Source organism: Ptychodera flava, chromosome 11 (assembly GCF_041260155.1).
Source record: "Ptychodera flava strain L36383 chromosome 11, AS_Pfla_20210202, whole genome shotgun sequence".
Lineage (NCBI taxonomy): Eukaryota > Metazoa > Hemichordata > Enteropneusta > Ptychoderidae > Ptychodera > Ptychodera flava.
Genome location: NC_091938.1, coordinates 39081780 through 39103370, shown reverse-complemented (window position 1 = coordinate 39103370; position 21591 = coordinate 39081780). Strand labels below are relative to the sequence as shown.

Genomic DNA, 21591 nt, shown 5'->3' with positions numbered 1-21591 from the left:
GATCCAGAGCCAATTGAACAAGAGATACCCGATTTATTTCCTTCATGTGCTATTACTCGAGCCATGTCAAAGAAAACTTCCGAGAATCAAAATACTCTCAAAAATAATGTCACAGATGTTGACTTAAATGACACCTTTCTCCAGTCAGGTGTTTGACACGGATCATTCCGTTATCCCTCGTGGATTTGCAACTTCCAGTAAAACTGCTGACCAAAGTCAGACATTTTCTAGATCAAATCTCATTGCAGAACAACACAAAGACCCAGATATTTTGTCTTTGTTTGACAGGGTAGATGATGAAGGTAAAACTTCGGATAGCTCTGTTTCCTATTATACAAAATCTGGTATTCTCATGCGTAAATGGAGACCTCCAGATGTTTTGGTTGATGACGACTGGGCTATAAAACATCAAATTGTGGTTCCAAAGCCCTACCGTGCTGAAATATTGCGCCTGGCCCATGAAACCCCCTGGGCTGGTCACTTAGGAGTCAGGAAAACTTATCATAAAATTCTCAGTCACTTTGATTGGCCTAATCTCAGGCAGGATGTAGCACATTTCTGTAAAACTTGTCACACATGTCAAATGGTAGGAAAGCCAAATCAGACCATTCCAAAGGCCCCTTTACAGCCAATTCCTGCATTTCAAGAACCATTTAGTAGGATACTAATAGACTGTGTTGGGCCCTACCAAAAACAAGATCAGGAAATGAGTACATGTTGACAATTATGTGTACATCAACTCGGTTCCCAGAAGCCATACCACTGAGAAATATAAAGACAAAGACTATAGTGAGAGCTTTAGTCAAATTTTTCACTTTATTTGGCCTACCTAAATGTGTCCAGTCCGATCAAGGCTCCAACTTTATGTCTGGAATTTTTCAACAAGTAATGGATCAGCTAGGCATTAAACAGTATAGGTCATCCGCCTATCATCCAGAAAGTCAGGGTGCTCTTGAGCGATTTCATCAAACTTTGAAAAACATGATTAGGACCTACTGTTTTGACACAGAGAAGCAGTGGGATGAAGGAATTCATTTTTTGCTCTTTGCTGTTAGAGAGTCAATTCAGGAGTCTCTTGGTTTTAGCCCATTTGAGCTTGTATTTGGACATACAGTCCGTGGCCCACTTAAGCTCGTTAAAGAGAAATTCCTATCAGACGATGATGATTGTCTGAATATTTTGCAATATGTGTCAGATTTTCGTACAAAACTCTCTAAAGCATGTGAATTAGCCAGAGAAAATCTTGAGTCATCTCAGCAGTCAATGAAAACCAAATATGATAAAAGCACCTCAAAACGAAGTTTGAACCAGGTCAAAAGGTTCTTGTTCTACTTCCAATTCCTGGCAAAACCACTCCATGCTCGTTACTTTGGGCCATATCTAATTGATAAGAAATTGAGTGATTTAAATTACATCATAATAACACCTGACAGGCGAAAACAAAAACAGCTATGTCACATAAATATGCTTAAGCCATATTTGGATAGGGATAATCCTACTATAACTCAGCCTGTCAGTGCAGTCAGTTCAAACCATTATGAAGATAGTGATACTGAAACTGACTTGAGTGAAAATACTCTAAACTCAAAGCTGGGCTCGGTCAAGCTTCAGAACTCAGAAATCCTGGAGAAGCTGGAGTCTACAAAGTTGGCACACCTCCAGCCAGAACAACAACAACAGGTGAAAGAACTGCTCCATGAATATAAACACCTGTTTCAAGATGTTCCAACGAGGACAAACGTCATCTATCACGACGTTGATGTTGGGGACAGTAAGCCTGTAAAACAACATCCATACAGACTGAATCCAACAAAAGCAAAATATCTCCAGGAAGAAGTCAAATACCTGCTGGACAATGACTTTATTGAACCCAGTAAAAGTAACTGGAGTTCGCCGTGCATACTTGTTCCCAAATCAGATCACAGTTATCGTATGTGCACGGACTTTAGGAAGGTCAACACTTTAACAAAGACAGACACTTTCCCAATCCCGAGGATTGATGACTGCATCGACCGAGTGGGAAAAGCCAAGTATGTGACGAAATTTGACCTACTGAAGGGATTTTGGCAAGTCCCTCTGACGGATCGTGCTCGTGAAATATCCGCCTTTGTTACACCAGACGGATTGTTCCAGTACAAGTTGATGCCATTCGGAATGAAGAACTCTCCGGCAACGTTCCAACGGATGATCAACGACGTCATATCCGGGCTAGACGGATGTGCAGCTTACGTCGACGACGTCGTCCTGTATAGTGACACCTGGGAGGAACACATCAAGCTCATGCGGAAGTTCTTCGAGAGACTGAGTAAAGCAATGTTGACTGTCAACCTTGCCAAATCTGAGTTTGGTTGGGCTAGGGTAACTTACCTCGGACATACTGTAGGACAGGGTGAGGTAAAACCTGTTGATGCCAAAATCAGTGCCATTTCAAGTTTTCCCATACCAAACTGCAAACGACAACTGATGCGCTTTCTCGGTATGGCTGGTTACTACAGAAAATTCTGTCCAAATTTCTCCACAATTACTGAGCCTTTGACTAACTTACTTAAAAAGAAAGTAAAGTTTGTTTGGTCAGAGCAATGCCAACAGGCATTTGATACACTTAAAGCCATACTGCAAAGTGCCCCAGTGTTGTCTGCACCAGATTTCACTTTGCCATTCAAATTAGCTGTAGATGCTAGTGATACGGCTGCTGGTGCTGTTTTATTGCAAGAGGATAGTCATGGTATAGATCATCCTGTTTGCTATTTTTCACGCAAATTTAACAAATCCCAGAGAAACTACTCTACAATGAAAAAGAGTGTTTATCTTTGATATTAGCTTTACAGCATTTTGAAGTTTATGTTACTTCTTCAAATCAGCCAATAGTGGTTTATATTGATCACAACCCTCTTGTTTTTCTGCAGAAATTCAAAGGCAAAAATCAGAGATTGCTAAGATGGAGTTTAATGTTACAGGAGTTTAATCTTGACATTCGACATATCAAAGGCAGAGACAATTTAATTGCAGACTGTCTCTCTCGTATTTATAAATTATTGTTGTTCACTTTCAAGAAATTTTACTTTAGAGTAAAACAAATTTGAGTACTTAAATCCTTTTCAAGATTACATTTGTAAAAGAAAGATTTTTCTTTGAAAAATTTTCTTTTTTGAAGAGGGGGTGGTTATGTAGGTCATTTCCCCCACACTCATCATGACCTGAGTTCAATTAGTCTAGAACATTCTCAAGGTCACTGCCCTTGATGACCTCACAACCTTGAATTCAATTAGTCATGTTTGGAATGTTCTGGAAAGTTGATTAGTTGTGTAAGGGAGATAATTTTAGAACAGTAATTAGCATGTCAATAAAAGTTCTAGATTGTTCTTATATGCCTTTATAAAAGGGACGTGCACAGCTTCCAGTCAGACTTTTGGGATCGTGTCTCTTGTGTGTTACTAAACTCCAGCAGTAGTCATTCTCAAGACTTTTCAAGACCTTCACTGCCAACGCTGGATTTATACTGTGGACTTTGTGCAACTACAAGCCTGCAAGCCGAAGGACTGTTCATTCATCCGACTGACTGTTACAACTCTGAGACTGGAGCTTTGCGTCCCAGCTGAGATAAGTAGTCTGTACAATTTTAAAGCTTGTACTCTATCCCTGACTTAGCAATTAGTTTTATTTTGTAATAAATTTTGTTTAAACGTTAACTGCTGAGTTCACCCTTTTGTTCGTTTTCTCTGCACGTAACAAGACAAATATTGAAATTTCAACACATCTATACACATCCAATCAATTTGGACATGCTGCTACAGAGAAATAGATGTTTTGATCAAAAAAGGGCAACAATTGCTCTAAAAACACAAATATGCAAATTTCACTGTATTATTTAGCTTATTTAGCTTCTCAGCTTGTCAAAATCAATTGTAAATCATGAGATATGCATGATGTTTGGTGGGGTGAATGTAGGCATTTCACCACGCAGTAGAAAGGGAAGCCAGGAAACCAAAATAGTCAATTTTCAAAACTATACGAAGCTACTGAGGAGCAAGAAGACCATGTTTCAGAGGAAGATGTGTAATCCGAAAAAAATGCTCCCAAAGTGCCACCAAATAACACCATTTTTATCTCTATTTTTCAAAAGCTCCAACAGCAGGAGGGGGGACACCCCCTCCTGACCTCCCCCCGCAAAAATACTCCCCAAGTGCCACCAAATAACACCATTTTAATCTCTATTTTTCAAAAGCTCCAATGGCAGGAGGGGGACACCCCCTCCTGACCACCCCCCCCCCGCAAAAATACTCCCCAAGTGCCACCAAATAACACCATTTTAATCTCTATTTTCAAAAGCTGCAACAGCAGGAGGGGGGACACCCCCCTCCTGACCTCCCCCAGCAAAAATACTCCCCAAGTGCCACCAAATAACACCATTTTAATCTCTATTTTTCAAAAGCTCCAACAGCAGCAGGGGGACACCCCCTCCTGACCACCCCCCGCAAAAATACTCCCCAAGTGCCACCAAATAACACCATTTTAATCTCTATTTTTCAAAAGCTCCAACAGCAGCAGGGGGACACCCCTCTCCTGACCTCTTCCCAGTGACCGCTTGCGTGGCCGCTTGTGGTGCTTGGCACCACATGTTGCCCTCTTTATCTTCAGACAGCGACGAACAAAAAAAAATTATAAATCTGAAAATTTACTCTGAAAAAAAAAATTTGCACAGCTAATCTCAATTGGAAAAAAAAAATTCAGAAATTTACAATAGTAGAAAAAAAATTTTCACAATTTCATTGTGACCACCCCCCCTCCCAAGGTCTAATGGTCCATCCCTAAAGGTACATTTCCCTTTCTACTGATAGAAAGGGCGTGTCGTATTATGCAAATTTTCAAACGCCAACCCCTGGTGTAGTGTAGTCACATGTATTGCGGTTATGGTCCACGTGAACCTCACAGGGTATTTCAATGTGCCCAAGCTGAGCATGAGATGGGGTGTCCTCATGTGACTTGAATGTCTACCAAAACGATATAATGAGGCCTGTAGATCGCTGTGGGTCATTTTCGATTATGACATCGCTAAGTGATTCAACTAGTAGTAATTGGAGTCAATAGAGAGTTGGGTGAACAATTCAATAACAATGCCCTTTAAATTCAGTCTGACGTATGTTTCGACGATATTGACCGTATTGTCCCGTGTGTCACCGACCTTGTCTGACACTCCGTGTAATCACTGTGATAAAGGCGAATTCTGCGATTCTGTGTTCGGCAACTGCCATGCCTGTAATCTGTGCGATGGACTGCCAGCTGAAGTAAACTGTAAACTATGTAAGGGTAAGCAATGCGTTTCTTTCAGTTTGGGACCAACATTACGCACGCACAGTCGCTACAGAAATGATGAACGCTGAAAAGGTAATATGCGTCTCGAAAGTGAGAGACTTACACTTTTGCTCAAACCTTCCTCAATGACTACTTCAACTATTCTCTTTCAAAATCAAGAATAAAAATCGGAGGTCACCGTGCACATTTTGGTACGAGGAAAACAAATTACCAAAGATTTAACGACATTTGAAATTCAAAATGGCCACCATCCCCATGCTATATGGGGAACGATAAAATTGTCGATTTTCGAAAAACTAAGCCGGTGAAAGATGTTTTTACACCGGGAGCTTTCAAGTGTAGCCCAACAAGTGGTGGATCACTATGAAGTTACAGTAGGTCGATTCGTATGAATCCCTGATGCAATATTTGGATAGTGCCACTCTAACTGAATAGTAAATTCCGTGCGAAATAGGTCATTCTCAAAAAACTAAGTTTTTTTTTAAACTGGAGGTTCTTGATGTCACTGGTAAGAACATTTTAGAGTACTCTAGTTTTCATATTTAAGTTTACGCTGTAATCCGGACCAGCAGACATTGACAATGCACAGTTCACATGAGATCACTCTGACACCGAACTATCTGTTCAGAATATGTCAGAAAATTTTGTATATGAACAGTGGATAGAAAAACGACTCGGCGATGTATATCTTTTGAAACATACTGGAAGACTGAAGACACCAGAATGCTGGTATTTCAAGTACGGAAATCACCGTAACCCGACCTGTAACCTTCCACTGCGCTATTCATTCAGCTAACAGCTTATACTTCGTCCACGTGATCGTTCCATGATACCGGTATTTAACGTCGTGGTGACTACGAAAGTGGAGAAAGGTAAAAGCGTTGCCTTTATACGGATGGCGCTAAAATAGGAAACTTCGTGAGATACATAGGATAAGGTTTCAAACTGAATGTTTCATAAAATGATGACGTCATCTTCTTCTTGACAAATCATGGTCACCTGTTTGTTTTGCAGATTCAAAACAAAAAGCACTGGTTGAGCAGATCAACGACGATGATTCTGATCATTCTGGTGCCAAAAATATTCAAAAGGACGTGTACAAATGGCTCTGGCTACCGTCAGGCTTTGCTGTGGCAGCAATAGGGGCCACAGTATGGCACTTTATCAGAAAACGTAGGAATTCAGAAATTCACTACAATCGCACTAACCAAGGCCATGTTGGAGTCAGTGGTGAGTTATGGTATAACATCAAGTTTTCAGCTCAGCTATTTCTAGTAAATAGTGACATTTGACCCCATGTGTCGTCAAATTTGCCCCTCGTTAATTTACCCTGACAAGCTGTCCGTTCTGAAAAGAAGACAACGGGAAATTTTCCATCCTAAGATTTTCCCCTTCTTTCCTTCAATCGATTACAGTATTCCCAAACTAGTAGATGTGGTCAAACCATAGACGGTAGAGAAAGTTTCTCTACTGTCTATGGTCAAACTGACCCCTACTGTCTATGGTCAAACTGACCCAAGTGTCATAAGCGTGTGCCTTGAAAAAGACCTTCTCTATTGCAGTATTCATATTTATAGTGAGAACATTTACAACTTTGATTTAAGCAATCTATACTCATATCAAGTCAACTTTACTGCATGATAAATTGAATTCGGGGTAGCCTCTGTTTCATGAAATATTCCCATGGTTTACTGCTTTTATGTGATTGCCTGACTATTACATTGTAATCTTTGTTAACTGTAGCTGTTCAAGAGGTGCTATGCCATGACCCGATAAACGAAACAGAAACCGCCGATCCCGAATTGCAGTCACTGAACGCTAGAATGCCGATGGTACATGACGTCGACGAAGATAGAAATTCATGTTTCGAAAGCAATAATGTAAGAGTTGAAGAGACGGAGGTGTAACCGGAATGCATGTGGTGGTTTGAAAGACTTTTACATTTATACAGAAGCTGTGCGTTTTTGTTATATTATGATATTGTAACACAGCTTTATGATGATGAAACTCTTGCCTACTATTACACGTACAGATTTAATTTAGCATCCGTTTATAATCTCTGCCTGTCAGCCTATTTATACCGTTTATACATCGTATATGTTAATATATTGCATGTATTTTTCCATATATATTATATATATATATATATATATATATATATATATATATATATAAACACGTTTCCAAAGGCACCATATCCGACACATTTACTATTTAATCGGCACTATATCAGAAATGATTTACCAGTGTAAGTGCCGTCATTCTTTGTTTACATGATTTGCAAGTTTACATAATCAATGCAACATAATTTATTCAGCTTAAATTTCTTGATTTCTGGATAAAAAGAACATGACAGATATTGAGAATATTTACAATTTTTTAAAGTAACACGTACTGCTAGGCTTTTTTCTAGAATAAAGGTTTACAATAAAAATACGTACAAAGTAACCATTGCAAAATAATTTATGGGCGCCAGCAAGATCTCAGTCTAAGAGTTGATGGCATTGCCTTCGGCTGTTATTTACATGTATTGGGTTAAAAATACGACACTATCTTAAAATAATTTTGTTTTGGATCAAATCTGTACCCTTTCGACTTTTGTTCGTAAAGCCAGGACTGTGAGTGTGTGAAGTGCCGTGAAACCAATAAATGGCGGACACGGTGACATGTTGCTTTTGGCTATTATTTCCATGACAACATGCACTTAAAAAGAAGTAATTTAGTTTCACTCAATAATTATCCCTCGCTCTTTGAGGAATCAATTATTATTGTTAAACACTTTAATTAGTAGTTCATGAACATTTACATATCTATGAATGCAAATTAGCTTATATTGCCTGTATATTATTGATTGAATTGGTGTCATTTACGCATATTAGAGTTATTTACGAAATTTAATACTTTTAATATTCGTGTATAAAATAAAGGGGACATATTTGTGAAAATCTTCCTTTGTATTTTGTTTTTATGACCCTAGTAGGTTTACGTGTTATCAATTTACAGTACCTATATCACTTGGTGCATAATATCTTGCTGCACTGCATGAAAATAGCAACTAAAATTGCCTGTTTAGGGATTTACAATTTTTGCACAGATTAGAATTAATGTATCTCCTGATTTGTTCCCAGAGAATTTCCCTTGTCCTAGCATCAGTTTGAATAACCTTAAATTACGGTGTGTCTAAAGAGCTTTTGAACTAAACGGTCAGAAAACACCATTTACGACGTGTCACATGTCAGTCAAATTGCAAAGCACTTATACCCTTTGAATTTATGACCTCACAAAATTGTAATGACAGGTAACAGATGTGTCCGGGGCTTTGATTGGCCAACGTATATATAAGACTGACATAGACCCACATTTATCTCTTGGTAAGGAGTTCGTAAACAAAATTGTATACCTAAAGTGTTTTATTTGTACTGAAAACGACCTAAGCACTTCCATTTCAACACAAGTAAATATAAGTATGCCACATAGGGATTTTTAAGAAGGCGAGTTTCAAAGATCTATTTGAAAAACGTCATACGAAAATCTCTCCGGTGGTCTATCTGCACTGAACTTTGCGATACATGTATTATCAGTGCAAATCAAGTAAATAGCCCAGTTACATGGTACTGGCTGCGAGTGTTCGACATTTTGAACGTAAAGCTTTGGTTCGCTCTAGAATCATTGATGACGGAACCGCATTCAATTTAATATGTTTGGTGCAGGCCGGCGTACCTACAAGTACCAAGGTACAGGCAGTGCATGGTCCTCTGGCTAATTACGCTTGTTCTGCCTTTATAAATGTCTTTAAATTGTCTGCTGTGCCGCTAGAATGGTCAGGTCAAGAGTCCAGTCAAAATATACGGTGGTTGCATATCTCGCGCCATTTTGAATTTGCTCACCCCTGGATCGCATTTTACAGAATACATATATAAACCAATGCTAGACAATACAAATGTTATATCACTCCTATTGTACAAAGCTAACCGGAAAGTACATTAATTTCGTCATAATCATATACTATAATATCGAAATGTTTAAGCGACAGATAATCCGTCGATCTCGAGAATCAAAACACAATATTTCGTTTCAAGCTTACCTGGCTAGTGTAAAGTGGTTGTTAGTAGGTTTATGACGTGAAGTTGACGAAATATCGTTGTTGGAATTACCAGAGTAACCAGTACCAAATCACTCTCACTTCTAAAGACAGTTTAACTATTTTCGTGTCCGAAAAAGGACAGTGTGAAGCAAGAACGTGCCTGTTCACGAGTAAACCTGCCACACTGCTGCTTCTCCAGGGTCCAACAGATGGTTGTGCAAAAAAATAGATGAAGCAATTCCGCGAAACGTGTCAATAAGATTGGTGATAACTTATTTACAACGCCCTCTTGATCCTACTACATGAGGGTACAAAGTTCATAAGTGTTTTTCTAAGAGATAGCTGTTGATGTTTGGTGGAAATCGAACATGTAGTACAAATTGCCAAATATGATGGCAATTACGACTAGATCTTCAATCTGCACTTTAGCAAACCATGTTTCCATCCTGAATTTTGAGGAATTGCGTCGATAAAAGTTTTTGTAAAAGGACAACCACCAAAGTTTACAAATGAGAATCCGGTTGCACAATAAACACTTGGTGACAACAAATTGCAAGTGATCCAGTGTAAAAATATGAGAAAGCTATTTTAAACTGCAGCTGTTTGTGTGACTCTCAACGAATGGCCTTATTCGTCGACATCCCTCCACTAAAATAGTAATATGGATAGTTGTTGCAAATTGATTGAACTAAAGGGAATCTTATAGGAGTATGTAAATGTGACATCAAATATATTGACCACAACTATAAAAAGTAACACTATGCGTATGGTTTCTTCAAGAGAAACGGCAGTTGTCAAACGAATAATCTATTTTGCTTGAGACGTTCAATACTGTGAATCTGATTATTCAACAGCACAAGGTTTTTTACAAAATTTTAATCATTTCCCATAACATTAATGCATTAGATATTTAACCATGAATTTTAGTGGTTTTTGGCGTTTTATAGATCACGTTTCGTCTTACCCTAATGACATGCACGCATGCGCACACGGAACACATAGGAGATGCGACTTGGGATGGCAAGTCGAGTCTAAAGCATGTCTTTATATAAATGCCCTTATAGGCAATACCGGCTTAAATTTTGTTTTCCTTCGGGTACTTTGCAAATGTTATACACAGGGTGCGCTGTATTTATGAAGTTTACCGCAACTCAACTGAGTTCACATTTGTGGTTAAAGGCCGCTGCGTCTGGACCCGGGATAGAGCGTCACGCTAAATTTGCATGGGTGGCGATCGGGTGGGGTCTGTGTGGTTGTGTATAATTTGTGTAAGCACGGTCCCTCTATCACCGTGGTGTACGTTACTGTTTGGAGAGTTGATAATTTATTTGCGTAATCTATTTGCTCTCAAATCAGCTCAGATCAGCTAATATGACTATTAGCGTATAGCTTCTTTGATCCGCATAGTTACTCGCTTATAATTTACAGAACGAAAAGGAAGAATGCGAATTGTCTGTGAAATACAAAAAACCTATCAATTCGACCAGGAAAAATAATTACGATTTGAAATTGTCGATTTACCAGCAAATTGATACCGCCTAATAATGTCATGGGTGATTGATAGAAAGGACGATAAAGACATTTACGTGAGATATGTGGGACTGCTTCAAAGAATGAAAGATGACATTTTTTGGGGTAGAAAAATCGTCATTCAGTAGTTCTGTGCTGTACGTTACAAATAAAAAACAAACAAACAAATCGGACTTGGCCGTAATGTCAAATCACTTTTAGCATGCGCAGTTGAAACAGTGCGCACATTGTCATTTTTCTGTAAGAAAAACAAGTCATCTGACAGGCAGATGGACTTGTCAATTTAGAAATCGTTTCCATTGTAAGTTGATTTACTTATCACAGACTCATAGTGCCCGTTGCTTCATTCGTTTGTCATAAGTTGCAACTGACGAAAACGCCATCCTTATATATCTAAATATAGAGAAGTGAATGACATCGCAGACCTACTGCAGCTATACAAGTATTGCAGTCCTAACAATTAATGGCGTGGTTTGGTGACGGTAGTCACTTATTTAATTGCCGAAAGAGGCCATTTTGACCTCACCAGCTGTTTGGGACAAGTGCCTCCCGATAGACTATAGGTATTATTTTCGAAATATGTGTAAATTCAGTAAGATGTTTGCCATTCCGTTGTGCAATCTGAAATGGACAATGTTCACTTGCTCGCAGCTGGTAAATTTTGCCCTCCTCGGACAATATTCATTATCCTTGGTAACAATGTTATTTGTGACGAATTCCAAATTTAATATTTTCAGTAAAGTAATTTTCCATATCGTCATTGAATAGAAAATGTCGGTTTTTTAGTATGACAAGGACGAGATAGGTTAGTTTTGAGTAACACGAAAAGTAATTTGGCATTGTGGAAACTTCATGATATTAAATATTCATTTTTGAATATCCAGAAAAATCGTATCACAATCTACAGTCTTCCGTTTCAGGTGTGCAGTCATTGACTTCTTCAAATATTATAGTCTACTCAATCGAAGCTGTATTGAAGGGAGACACCAAGACCCATGCAGCTTTCGCATGGAGGCACGCAAGAAGTCAAACAGTCTCTTGTAGAGGATTGATGAATAAGTATTTTTGTACGACGTATGATATAGCTGATTAAAGCCAGAAGCCTTAGTTTCACGAGTTTGAGCAAGCTCACATGACCACATTCGTCTTTGAGTAAGTTCACGTGACTTTCATGAGTTTCCATTAGCAACGTCATCAGACAAATTAATGAGTATAAAACGCTTCCTAAGTGGCGACAGCAGCCGTCTACACAGAGAGATGCGACAGATAGGTAAAAGCGGAGTTACGCTGGCAGGTGACAGGAATTCCTGTGTCATGTGGATCAAAATCATATGATGCATAAGACAATGGAATTTTTCATGGTCCATATGTAAACTGATAATACTTCAGCTTGAAGAAATGTATCTTATAGAGCTTTATTATTTTAATATTAGTCGCGATAAGAAATCAGTAATTTCTGTATGTCTTGTACACCTTTAAGATTACGTCAAAATGCTCCTGACAGTTCACTCACTGCTACCATAACTTGTATACCTTGCTCTTTATCTCATGACGGTCACCATCCTTGCCTAACAATTCCATAGTGGCGTTTGTCACTCTGGTAAGTTTAGAAGATATTTGAAAGTTGTGCCGTGGCTTTGACAGAATGGACATCTAAAACATCCACCGATAATACTTTATAATGCGGAAAATTCACGTGCAAACTATACCGTCGACACATGGATGTAACGTGGCATTTCAAATTTGGGGAGCATCCAAATTCGATTATATTCAGCCCATGCATTTTAAGCACAAAGCAAATTTTAGATGTCAAAGTAATTCCAATACCCACATCATTGGTATACACTCCAGACTGTTTTTCAGAAAAATGGAGAAAGGTACTTAAATTACAAGTAGAGTGCCAAATATTACTGGCATAGCTTACTCAGAGACTGATATGTAACTTTAAGAGTGTTGATTCAATGTTGGACTTTTACGATATAGGCCTACAACGTGATATACGATGGGATTCCCCAAAGGAAAAAACACAGTTACAACGTTCCTATTTAATGCAAAAGGTTTACTAATATGATCAAAAGACAACGTTGGAACCTAAACCATTTCAAATCACTTCACCAGTGAGAGCAGTACGCCAAGACTTTCAGAGACGAATATTTTTCTCCAAACATGTCATCAACCAACATTTTCCTTATATTTAAAAGTAGCCAGGTAATTTCAGAAAGTAGACGGGTAGACTGCGAGGGAGCGAAGCGACCGAGGGGGAAGAGCGCGAGAGGGGGTGTCCCTCCTCTCGCAAGGCGAAAAATGAAATTTTGGAGTGGAAATGGTGTTCTCTGGTGGCATCTGAGGTGACATTTGACTAATTCATTGAACATTTAGCTGAGACGGAAACAGTACTTTTTTGTGTGTCTTAGACGTGGCTCATATCCAATTCAATCAGAAAAGAGTTAATTAACTTAGGGACCACGTCAAAAGATGGATGTCGGATGAAAAACTTAATTCTTTAAGTTTTGTCCCACTCCTTGAAACTTAATTGATGAATATTTATCAGATGTTACCATTTTCTTTACTGTGATAATTCCAATCATACTTAAAACACAATAAGGATGGAAAATTGACAATAACGACAGTATTCTAATGAAAAACACATTTACTTTTGTTAAAAATACTTATCGGTAAGATAATTCACTGTAATGTAAACACATGCACCGATATAAAAATGTCTATTTCAGACAACTAGAAGAAAAAGAAGTTTTCTAGTTGCAATTACGGCAATGTAAGGAGCAAAAATATGTAATTACATCATCATTTCTTAAGAATTCTCAACAAAATCAAACTACAATATCGTTTTTGTCGGATGAAAAACTTTTAAAGAATTTAGATTTTATCCGACATCAATCTTTTGATGTTGTCCTTTAGTAACATACTCTATCGATGAACCTTATTATCTAACCAGATATGAACTGAAAATGCTCACGTGTTTCATTATATATTGCATTTATGTGCAAGTTTGAACCTTTGCTACATGCTTTGCTACATTTAAAGTGTTATGATCAACACAATGAATTTCACCACAGATCAATTCTAAAGGTCATTAAGTATTCAAATATGTAATTAGCTGAAATAAAAATAATTAATTTCTTTGAGTACTGTCATTGTATCACAATATAGCATGTGTAATTACCTTAAAGTCCTTCAAGCTCTATATGCCAAACCGTGAAAGCTTGTTAGCTATTTATGCAAATTATGAATTAGCTGACATGAAAATGCAAAATGACTTTCAATACTGTTATAACCTGGTATAATGATCAATGTACACAGCATGTTTCGCCAAATTTTATCAAGTAAATGCCAGTATATATCCCTAATTTGGAAGGTTCATTAAATATGCATATTGGGAATTGGCTGAAAAAAATGTCAAATGACTTTCAATAATCTTGTATCATAGTATCTTTAATGTACATAGCAAGTTTTGCCAACTTTGGTCAAGTCAAAACAGATAAATATCGCTAATAAATGCGGGATATCGGACCGCAGGCGGGCGAAGATTGCATTATAAGCGCGCCAACCCAAACTCACTGCATGGACATCACATTTACGAAATCGAAGTCCAAAGTCAACTACGTCATTGTTAGAATAAGAGAGGTTTTCCATCACACGGGAGCATACCACCACAAATTTTGCACAGATGGCGTTGCACTGGCATTGAAAAAGGGTGCATGGGAGCATGGGAACGCGGGCAGTTTCCCTCGCTATGGGTAGGAAATGCATTGAGCAAGACACACTTCCGGGTTCGCAAAAAAACGAGGATCCCATTTACGGGGCGCTCAAATATAACTATTTGCTGTGATACATAGCAGAGGCGTATATGTTTGTGATGCTGAGAATAACATCAGTAAATAAATGACGGGTTTTAAAAGTTGACGTTTTTTGCGATGAAACAGACTTCTGAAGGTAGCTCGCTTGGGGAACACGTCATCCCGGCCGCTGTCCGCTTTGACCCCAGTAATTCACACTGGTTTTGGTCGGCCCCAGGTACCCAAGTCACTTCGACCCCGTCACACTTTTCCTACATGTCCACGGAGACGATTCAACATGTTCCACAACAAAGCCAAGACAAAAATTGAAAATATCAATAAAATGGCTTCACAAAGGCTGAAATACACGATACTCGATGAAGTATGAAGTTTATGAAATGAAATCAAAATTGACAACACAAGTGTTTGTCTCGGGTAATACCACTTGAACTATTCTACAGACTGTTTTTTTCCATACAGTGCAGTATTTGTCAGTGACAAATTAATCTTTGCAATACATTTTTTTGCGATGAGCTGGAAATTTGATTAATATCGAGTTAATGTACATAAATATTCCGTTATTTACTGGGACACGTTTATTTTCTCGATCCGCTATCTGCGGACTACGTGCTGAAGTACATTGACTGTTCATGTCAACGATCGTTTCTCCCTCTGCAGAGTTTCTGTATCCCGTTCAACAACGCTGTACCTCGATCACACGATAGTGACGCTATGTAGCTGTGCAGTATTGAAACTTATCATAAAATGGCCACCTCGTCTAACAGTAACACGTATTGTCGGGATTATCGTACGGAAAAAAGACTGCAAAAGTAAGACTTATGAATCTTCATCAGAATTGAACACATCATGATTGTACACGAGTATCAACCGTGAATGCACGTTGAGCTCGGCAGTTACACAAGCATGGTACGCTACATGCATAGCCCTACGAGTATGGCGACAGTGTCCGGCTTTGGCTACGCCGCCTACCGGAGGTGGGAGGCGGCGTAGCCAAAGCCGGACACTCTCGTCATACTCGTAGGGCTAGCTACATGCACTGCCGCGATGCCGATCGTATGCATTCCAAGGCCTATCCCGGAATTTGTTTCACAAACAACCTCAAAGGAGAGCAAACATACTTCTATGGACAATGACGAACACGTTTCTTGGCGAAGCAAAATCAAAACAGTGCAGAAGTACATGAAGTAGGTCATGGCCTTGGACTCTGTGCACGAACCTGATTGGACACTTCAATACCTTTGACCCAAAGTTATTATTCATCAGCACTTCCATGCCATGAGGCTAGGTAGAGAACGTATGTACTCATTTCTGGCGATCGAACAGCGAGGGAAACAATCAATTACCAAGGATAAGCTAATTTGCTAAACGATATTTTATCTTGAATAGTGAGTTGAATGAGTAATAAAATATCATATTTTTAATGTTCAATACGAGGTTGAAACACGGAGGGACCGTGGTTGAAACCAGAGCTATCCAGCTGTAGCCAACCTGGACAAGCACATTTCACAGCGCCCTCAAACAGTCGATTGTTTTCACTTGTCATACGCGGCGTAACAGAAAAATTAAAACTTCATAACTTCATTAATATCCAAGCCACGCCCACCAAAACCTTTTCAGTTCTAGCCATTTGAATTCTGAAGATGTCTACCAAATTTGACTGAAATACGTTCAGCCGTTTTTGAGAAAATGGACCAACAGACAGACAGACAGACACACAGACAGACAGACAGACAGACATCGCTGCGACATATGCTCACGTGTTCACACGTGAGCAAAAAATGACACTAAATAAAATGATATATCCTGACATACCCTTAATTTTAACAGTGCGTATACACGCAGACACCTATAACGTATTAGAAGGTAGACGAGGCTGTCAGAGAGAACAGCGTAAAACGGTCGGAAACACATCTACCTGTGTCTGTGTTATTAACGATCGGCAACACACATGCCTGTGACCGTGGATTCTAGAAGATTATCATACTCGTAGTGACGTTGGCAGCCAGCGCGGCGGCGGAAAACCAGTACATGTAGCTTGCCACTCTCGTGAACTTCGAATCGTTGATCAAAATCACATCTTTTCGGTGCATAAATAAACTAAATGTATTGATGGAATCAAGTATACCTTTTGAACGGGCTTTCTTTGGGAAAAAATATTCCATCGGCAAGGTGCCAGTGGCCGACGCAACATTTCTTTTTGATGCCATCGTTAACAGGTTAAAGATGACCTAAGATGACCTTCATACTAATCAAACCAATCACGCTGCTCGTAACAAAGGCAACACCACAGGCGCGTCTATCAGCCAATCACACTTAGTCCGTGGGCTAGAGGGGGTCTACGTGCAACCCCCCCCCCCACCCACAGGATAACAAACCTGTATTTTTCAGAAGCCTTGGGATCCCTAGAATACGAAATGGAATTTTAACAGAAAAAATAGGGATGGAATAGCTGTTATGGTCATGTTTTGAAGGGTACCGCAAATCACGATTTTCCAAGCCAAATGCATTTTCGTCAAATCTGTCTTCTTGTAAGTCATGTGCTGAGCTCATTTTTTAACATAACCTCACTTGTTTGGTATCATTAGCAAGGGAATTTATTCCTCTTTAAGATGACATATTGCACTATGCACAGTTTTTGTCAAAATAACCAAAACTTACCCCTTACCCCAAAATTTAACATTGCAAATTACAGTAAATCTCAAATTCTACCACTTTTTAGCTAGGCATAATAAAAAATGCAATGTTTTGTCAGAAATCTGTTTTATTTGATACAGGGACATGTACCAAATAAAACAGATTTAATAGCAAAAACGGCCAGATTTTTTGTGTCAAGCTAAAAAAATTGTAGAATTTGGTTTTAGCTATGACAGAAATTTTCAATGTAAACTTTGGGGTATGGGGTAAGTTTTGGTTATATATCATGAAAACTATACAAGATACTGCATGTTACAATATGTCATTTCAAAGATTAGTAAATTATTTTTCTAATGATACCTAACAAGCCAGGTTATATTCAAAAACAAGCTCAGCAGATAACTTATAAGAAGACAGTTTTAACAAAAATGCATGCAAATCTGCAACACTGTGATTTTGCGGTACTCTTCAAAATATGACTGTTACAGCTGTAGATTCCCAATATTTTTCTGTTAAAAGTCTATTTCATATTTCTCACATGTCCCTGTACCAAATAAAATAGATTTAATAGCAAAAACGGCCAGATTTTTTGTGTCAAGCTAAAAAAATTGTAGAATTTGGTTTTAGCTTTGACTGCAATTTTCAATGTAAACTTTGGGGTATGGGGTAAGTTTTGGTTATATATCATGAAAACTATAGAAGATATTGCATGTTACAATATGTCATTCTAAAGATTAGTGAATTATCTTTCTAATGATACCTAACAAGCCAGGTTATATTCAAAAACAAGCCCAGCAGATAACTTATAAGAAGACAGTTTTAACAAAAATGCATTCAAATCTGCAACACTGTGATTTTGCGGTACCCTTCAAAATATTTCATATTTCTGACATGTCCCTGTATCAAATAAAACAGATTTCAGACAAAACATTGCATTTTTTATTATGCCTAGCTAAAAAAGTGGTAGAATTTGAGATTTACTGTAATTTGCAATGTTAAATTTTGGGGTAAGGGGTAAGTTTTGGTTATTTTTGACAAAAACTGTGCATAGTGCAATATGTCATCTTAAAGAGGAATAAATTCCCTTGCTAATGATACCAAACAAGTGAGGTTATGTTAAAAATGAGCTCAGCACATGACTTACAAGAAGACAGATTTGACGAAAATGCATTTGGCTTGGAAAATCGTGATTTTGCGGTACCCTTCAAAACATGACCATAACAGCTATTGCGTCCCTATATTTTTTCTGTTAAAATTCCATTTCGTATTCTAGGGATCCCAAGGCTTCTGAAAAATACAGGTTTGTTATCCTGTGGGGGGGGGGGTTGCACGTAGACCCCCTCTAGCCCACGGACTAACTATTTAACAAGTGAAAGATCGGGCTCAAAAAGCCACAAATGGGTATTTAGAAACTGTTTTATGTTTGTGCAGGTCCAAGCGGGGAAAGGGGTCGCGAAACTGCTAATCGTACGCGTTCCGTCTAACAGCTGGCAGTGCGATCCAGAAATTAATAGGGCTATAAAAACAATCTTATTACGTTAAAAGTAGCCGGGGAAAATGCAAAACAGGCGGGTTATTTACCCGGCACCCGGCTTCTAAGGACAACACTGACCACGGTGGTGTTGTTAAATCAGGCTCATGGGCTTGTTTGCTCCTTTTTATCAGATATTCTGATTTTAATTCGTCCTAACATCATATTGCATATAGAGAATGAAACAGGATTTTAATATGTTGATATGTGGGTAATGTTTCACTGACATGTGACATCAAAAGTTGTGTACATGCGATTAAGATTACACATACCATGTTAGACCACGAGTTACAAAGCGTCCATTGTTAACACTCAGCCAAGCTAGCAATTCTTATGGTTTTTTCCAGCACTTATGATATAAGCATGCACAACATAGGTCTACTTTACACCTCAGTGCACTCAATGTTTTCCTTCCCTTTTCTGACCCAAGAAATCATATTTCAGGATTTCTGTTGCAATATCTCAATGGCATAGGCACTATCTAAAGGGGACTATTTGACTTCTTTAAATTGTGCAAATTTAAAACACAAGACAGGGTCAATAAACTCGTGTTAAAGCCAATATGTTATTCTCTTAATATAAATATGTTAGAAAGATGTACAAGTTGACAATGAAAAGTTGAGGAACAACAAATATAATGAAAATACAATGAGTGAGCCTTGTTTCTCTGACCACAAAAGATAGCATCTTCCCTGAGAACTTACATCGACGCAGGGCCATTATATTATAATATGACACCACACACTGGATTGCTCACTATAGAGTCCGTCAATAGTGGCGAACTCTCTCAATAACTAATCTGGCTTCTCCTCTTTGAGGAAAAAGATGACTTAATAATCACACAACCAAGCAGAGGGGATACTAACAAGAGAGCGACTGATGAAGGAACCCCATTTTTGGTTCCGAAACATTGTTAACACGAATCACTCAATCAACATACCGGTTTACCGGGGACCGAGATAACATGACCAGGGTCAAGGCACTATCGATTCACCGGTGTCTCGCCATGTATTCGGAGGAATGTGAGGGGGGTTCACTAAAAAAATTGAAAACTTCAGTGGGGCGTTACTCAAAACGTGGAGAGGAAGAACATCATTCTCAGATTGCACCATTGCACACATCCATTTCTCAAAATGTTCAATGCAAGAGGGGGGCTCGTGCTCTCTCCCTTGGGTCTTCTAACAGTTTTACTGGAAAAAGACAAATTGAAAATTCCTCTCAGATTGCACTACACTGCACCATGGTGCACATCACTTTCTCAAAATTTTCATAGGATCTAGGGCAAAACTAAACTGTTGTGAATTCATCCTTCATTATCACAGAAACATATGTTTTAAACGATGACTTGTTAACCTCAGTTCAATGACCATTTTGACAGTTAAACATAGCATATTCAGGCTTTTCCTTAGAAGCTGGCAGCTGGAGAAATGACACAAGAAGGGGAAAGATTTTTCGTTCCTGTATATTCATTTGTCTTCTGTATCTGGCAAACAGAAGTTTGTCACAAAATGTATTGTCATTGTTTGGTTGGTTGTTGAATATTGTGACTCAAACACTGATCATACAAAAAATGTAAAAAATATCAGTGTTCAATGTCATTTTCAAACAGTTTTACCGAGTGCAAAATAAACTGAAAATTCTCTCAGATTGCACCATTGAACACATCAATTTCTCAAAATTTCCAATACGAGAGGGGGAACCCCCTCTTGTGCTCTCCCCCTTGGGGTGTTCTAACAGTTTCACTTGGTAAAAACAATTAAAAACACGTCTCAGATTGCACCAGACTGCACCATTGCACACATCAATATCTTAAAAATTTCCATGCAAGATAGGGGAAAGCCCCTGTAACACTTTCCCCCTGAGCCGCTCGCGTGTTTTTCCCCTGTACTTTCAAATTCTACCCGGTCAGATATCCTAGTGAAAACCCTGCCATAATACCCATCCAAATTAAACAATATACTATTGTTAGATACTGGTTATAGCGTGAGCTTTTATATCTTTATTTTATTGTGACTTTGAATTTAATTTTGATGGGTTCACCTTTTTGAACAGTTATGAGATAACTGATGATAATCTAGCAGGGTACATCAGGATTTGAAAGTCTTTACTGTTGCTGTATTTTGTAAATTTTACAATTATATGTATTGGTATTTAACTTATCTAAATGGGTGGGTCAGTCAAAATTTCAGAGTTAGAGAGGGAGGTTACTCAAATTCTTCATGGTTGGCGAGGGGGGTGTCACTCGATTTCGGAGTTTCAGGCCGTGAGTAATGACGGCTCCCTCATATACAACGCATTACAAACTTGATGACCGATAAAAAAGAAACTGCACTGCTACTCCATTTGAAAAAAAAAAGATGATACAGGTCTGACAGCAGAAAAAAATGCTGTCACTCAGACAGGAAAATAAAATTGCTCCCATACCCACTTCCTACATACCCCCCCCCCCCGAAATCAAATGGTTCTCCCCTCATCGCCAGATTGTACATCCATTAATATTTCTTATCGTGCTGCACTTTATGTCAACATGATGCATTTCTCTCTTTCGAACTGTCATTTCTTCATTGTTTGAACAGAGATTCCTACAGGTCTCCTGGTCACTTCGGAATCACTATATATTTCCAGAGCTTATTACTTAAATTACTTAAATCGACAAGATAGTGAGCTCAGATTCTTCCGGT

At 38.6% G+C, this 21591-nt stretch overlaps 1 protein-coding gene and 1 long non-coding RNA gene across 2 annotated transcripts in view; one reads left to right on the top strand and one right to left on the bottom strand.

The window, feature by feature from the left end:
• Nucleotides 1–9634, bottom strand: part of LOC139144240 (uncharacterized) — a 71238-nt gene extending 61604 nt beyond the window's left edge. The window contains exon 1 of the long non-coding RNA XR_011554790.1: nt 9398–9634. This is a non-coding gene — a long non-coding RNA (uncharacterized lncRNA). The remainder of the gene's footprint in view (nt 1–9397) is intronic.
• LOC139143155 (uncharacterized) lies at nt 4930–7419 on the top strand. Its single transcript, XM_070713291.1, has 3 exons — nt 4930–5307; nt 6328–6543; nt 7057–7419. The coding sequence occupies exons 1-3, from the start codon at nt 5115–5117 to the stop codon at nt 7218–7220; spliced, it is 573 nt and encodes a 190-aa protein (XP_070569392.1). The 5' UTR covers nt 4930–5114; the 3' UTR covers nt 7221–7419.
• Nucleotides 9635–21591: the final 11957 nt, after the last annotated feature.

Bases quoted from the DNA above. Each gene is read 5' to 3' on its own strand.
- LOC139143155 (XM_070713291.1), top strand. From the start codon at position 5,115: ATGCCCTTTAAATTCAGTCTGACGTATGTTTCGACGATATTGACCGTA. The intron at 5,308-6,327 runs GTAAGCAATGCG...TTTGTTTTGCAG, and splicing joins AAACTGTAAACTATGTAAGG to ATTCAAAACAAAAAGCACTG. The intron at 6,544-7,056 runs GTGAGTTATGGT...TGTTAACTGTAG, and splicing joins AGGCCATGTTGGAGTCAGTG to CTGTTCAAGAGGTGCTATGC.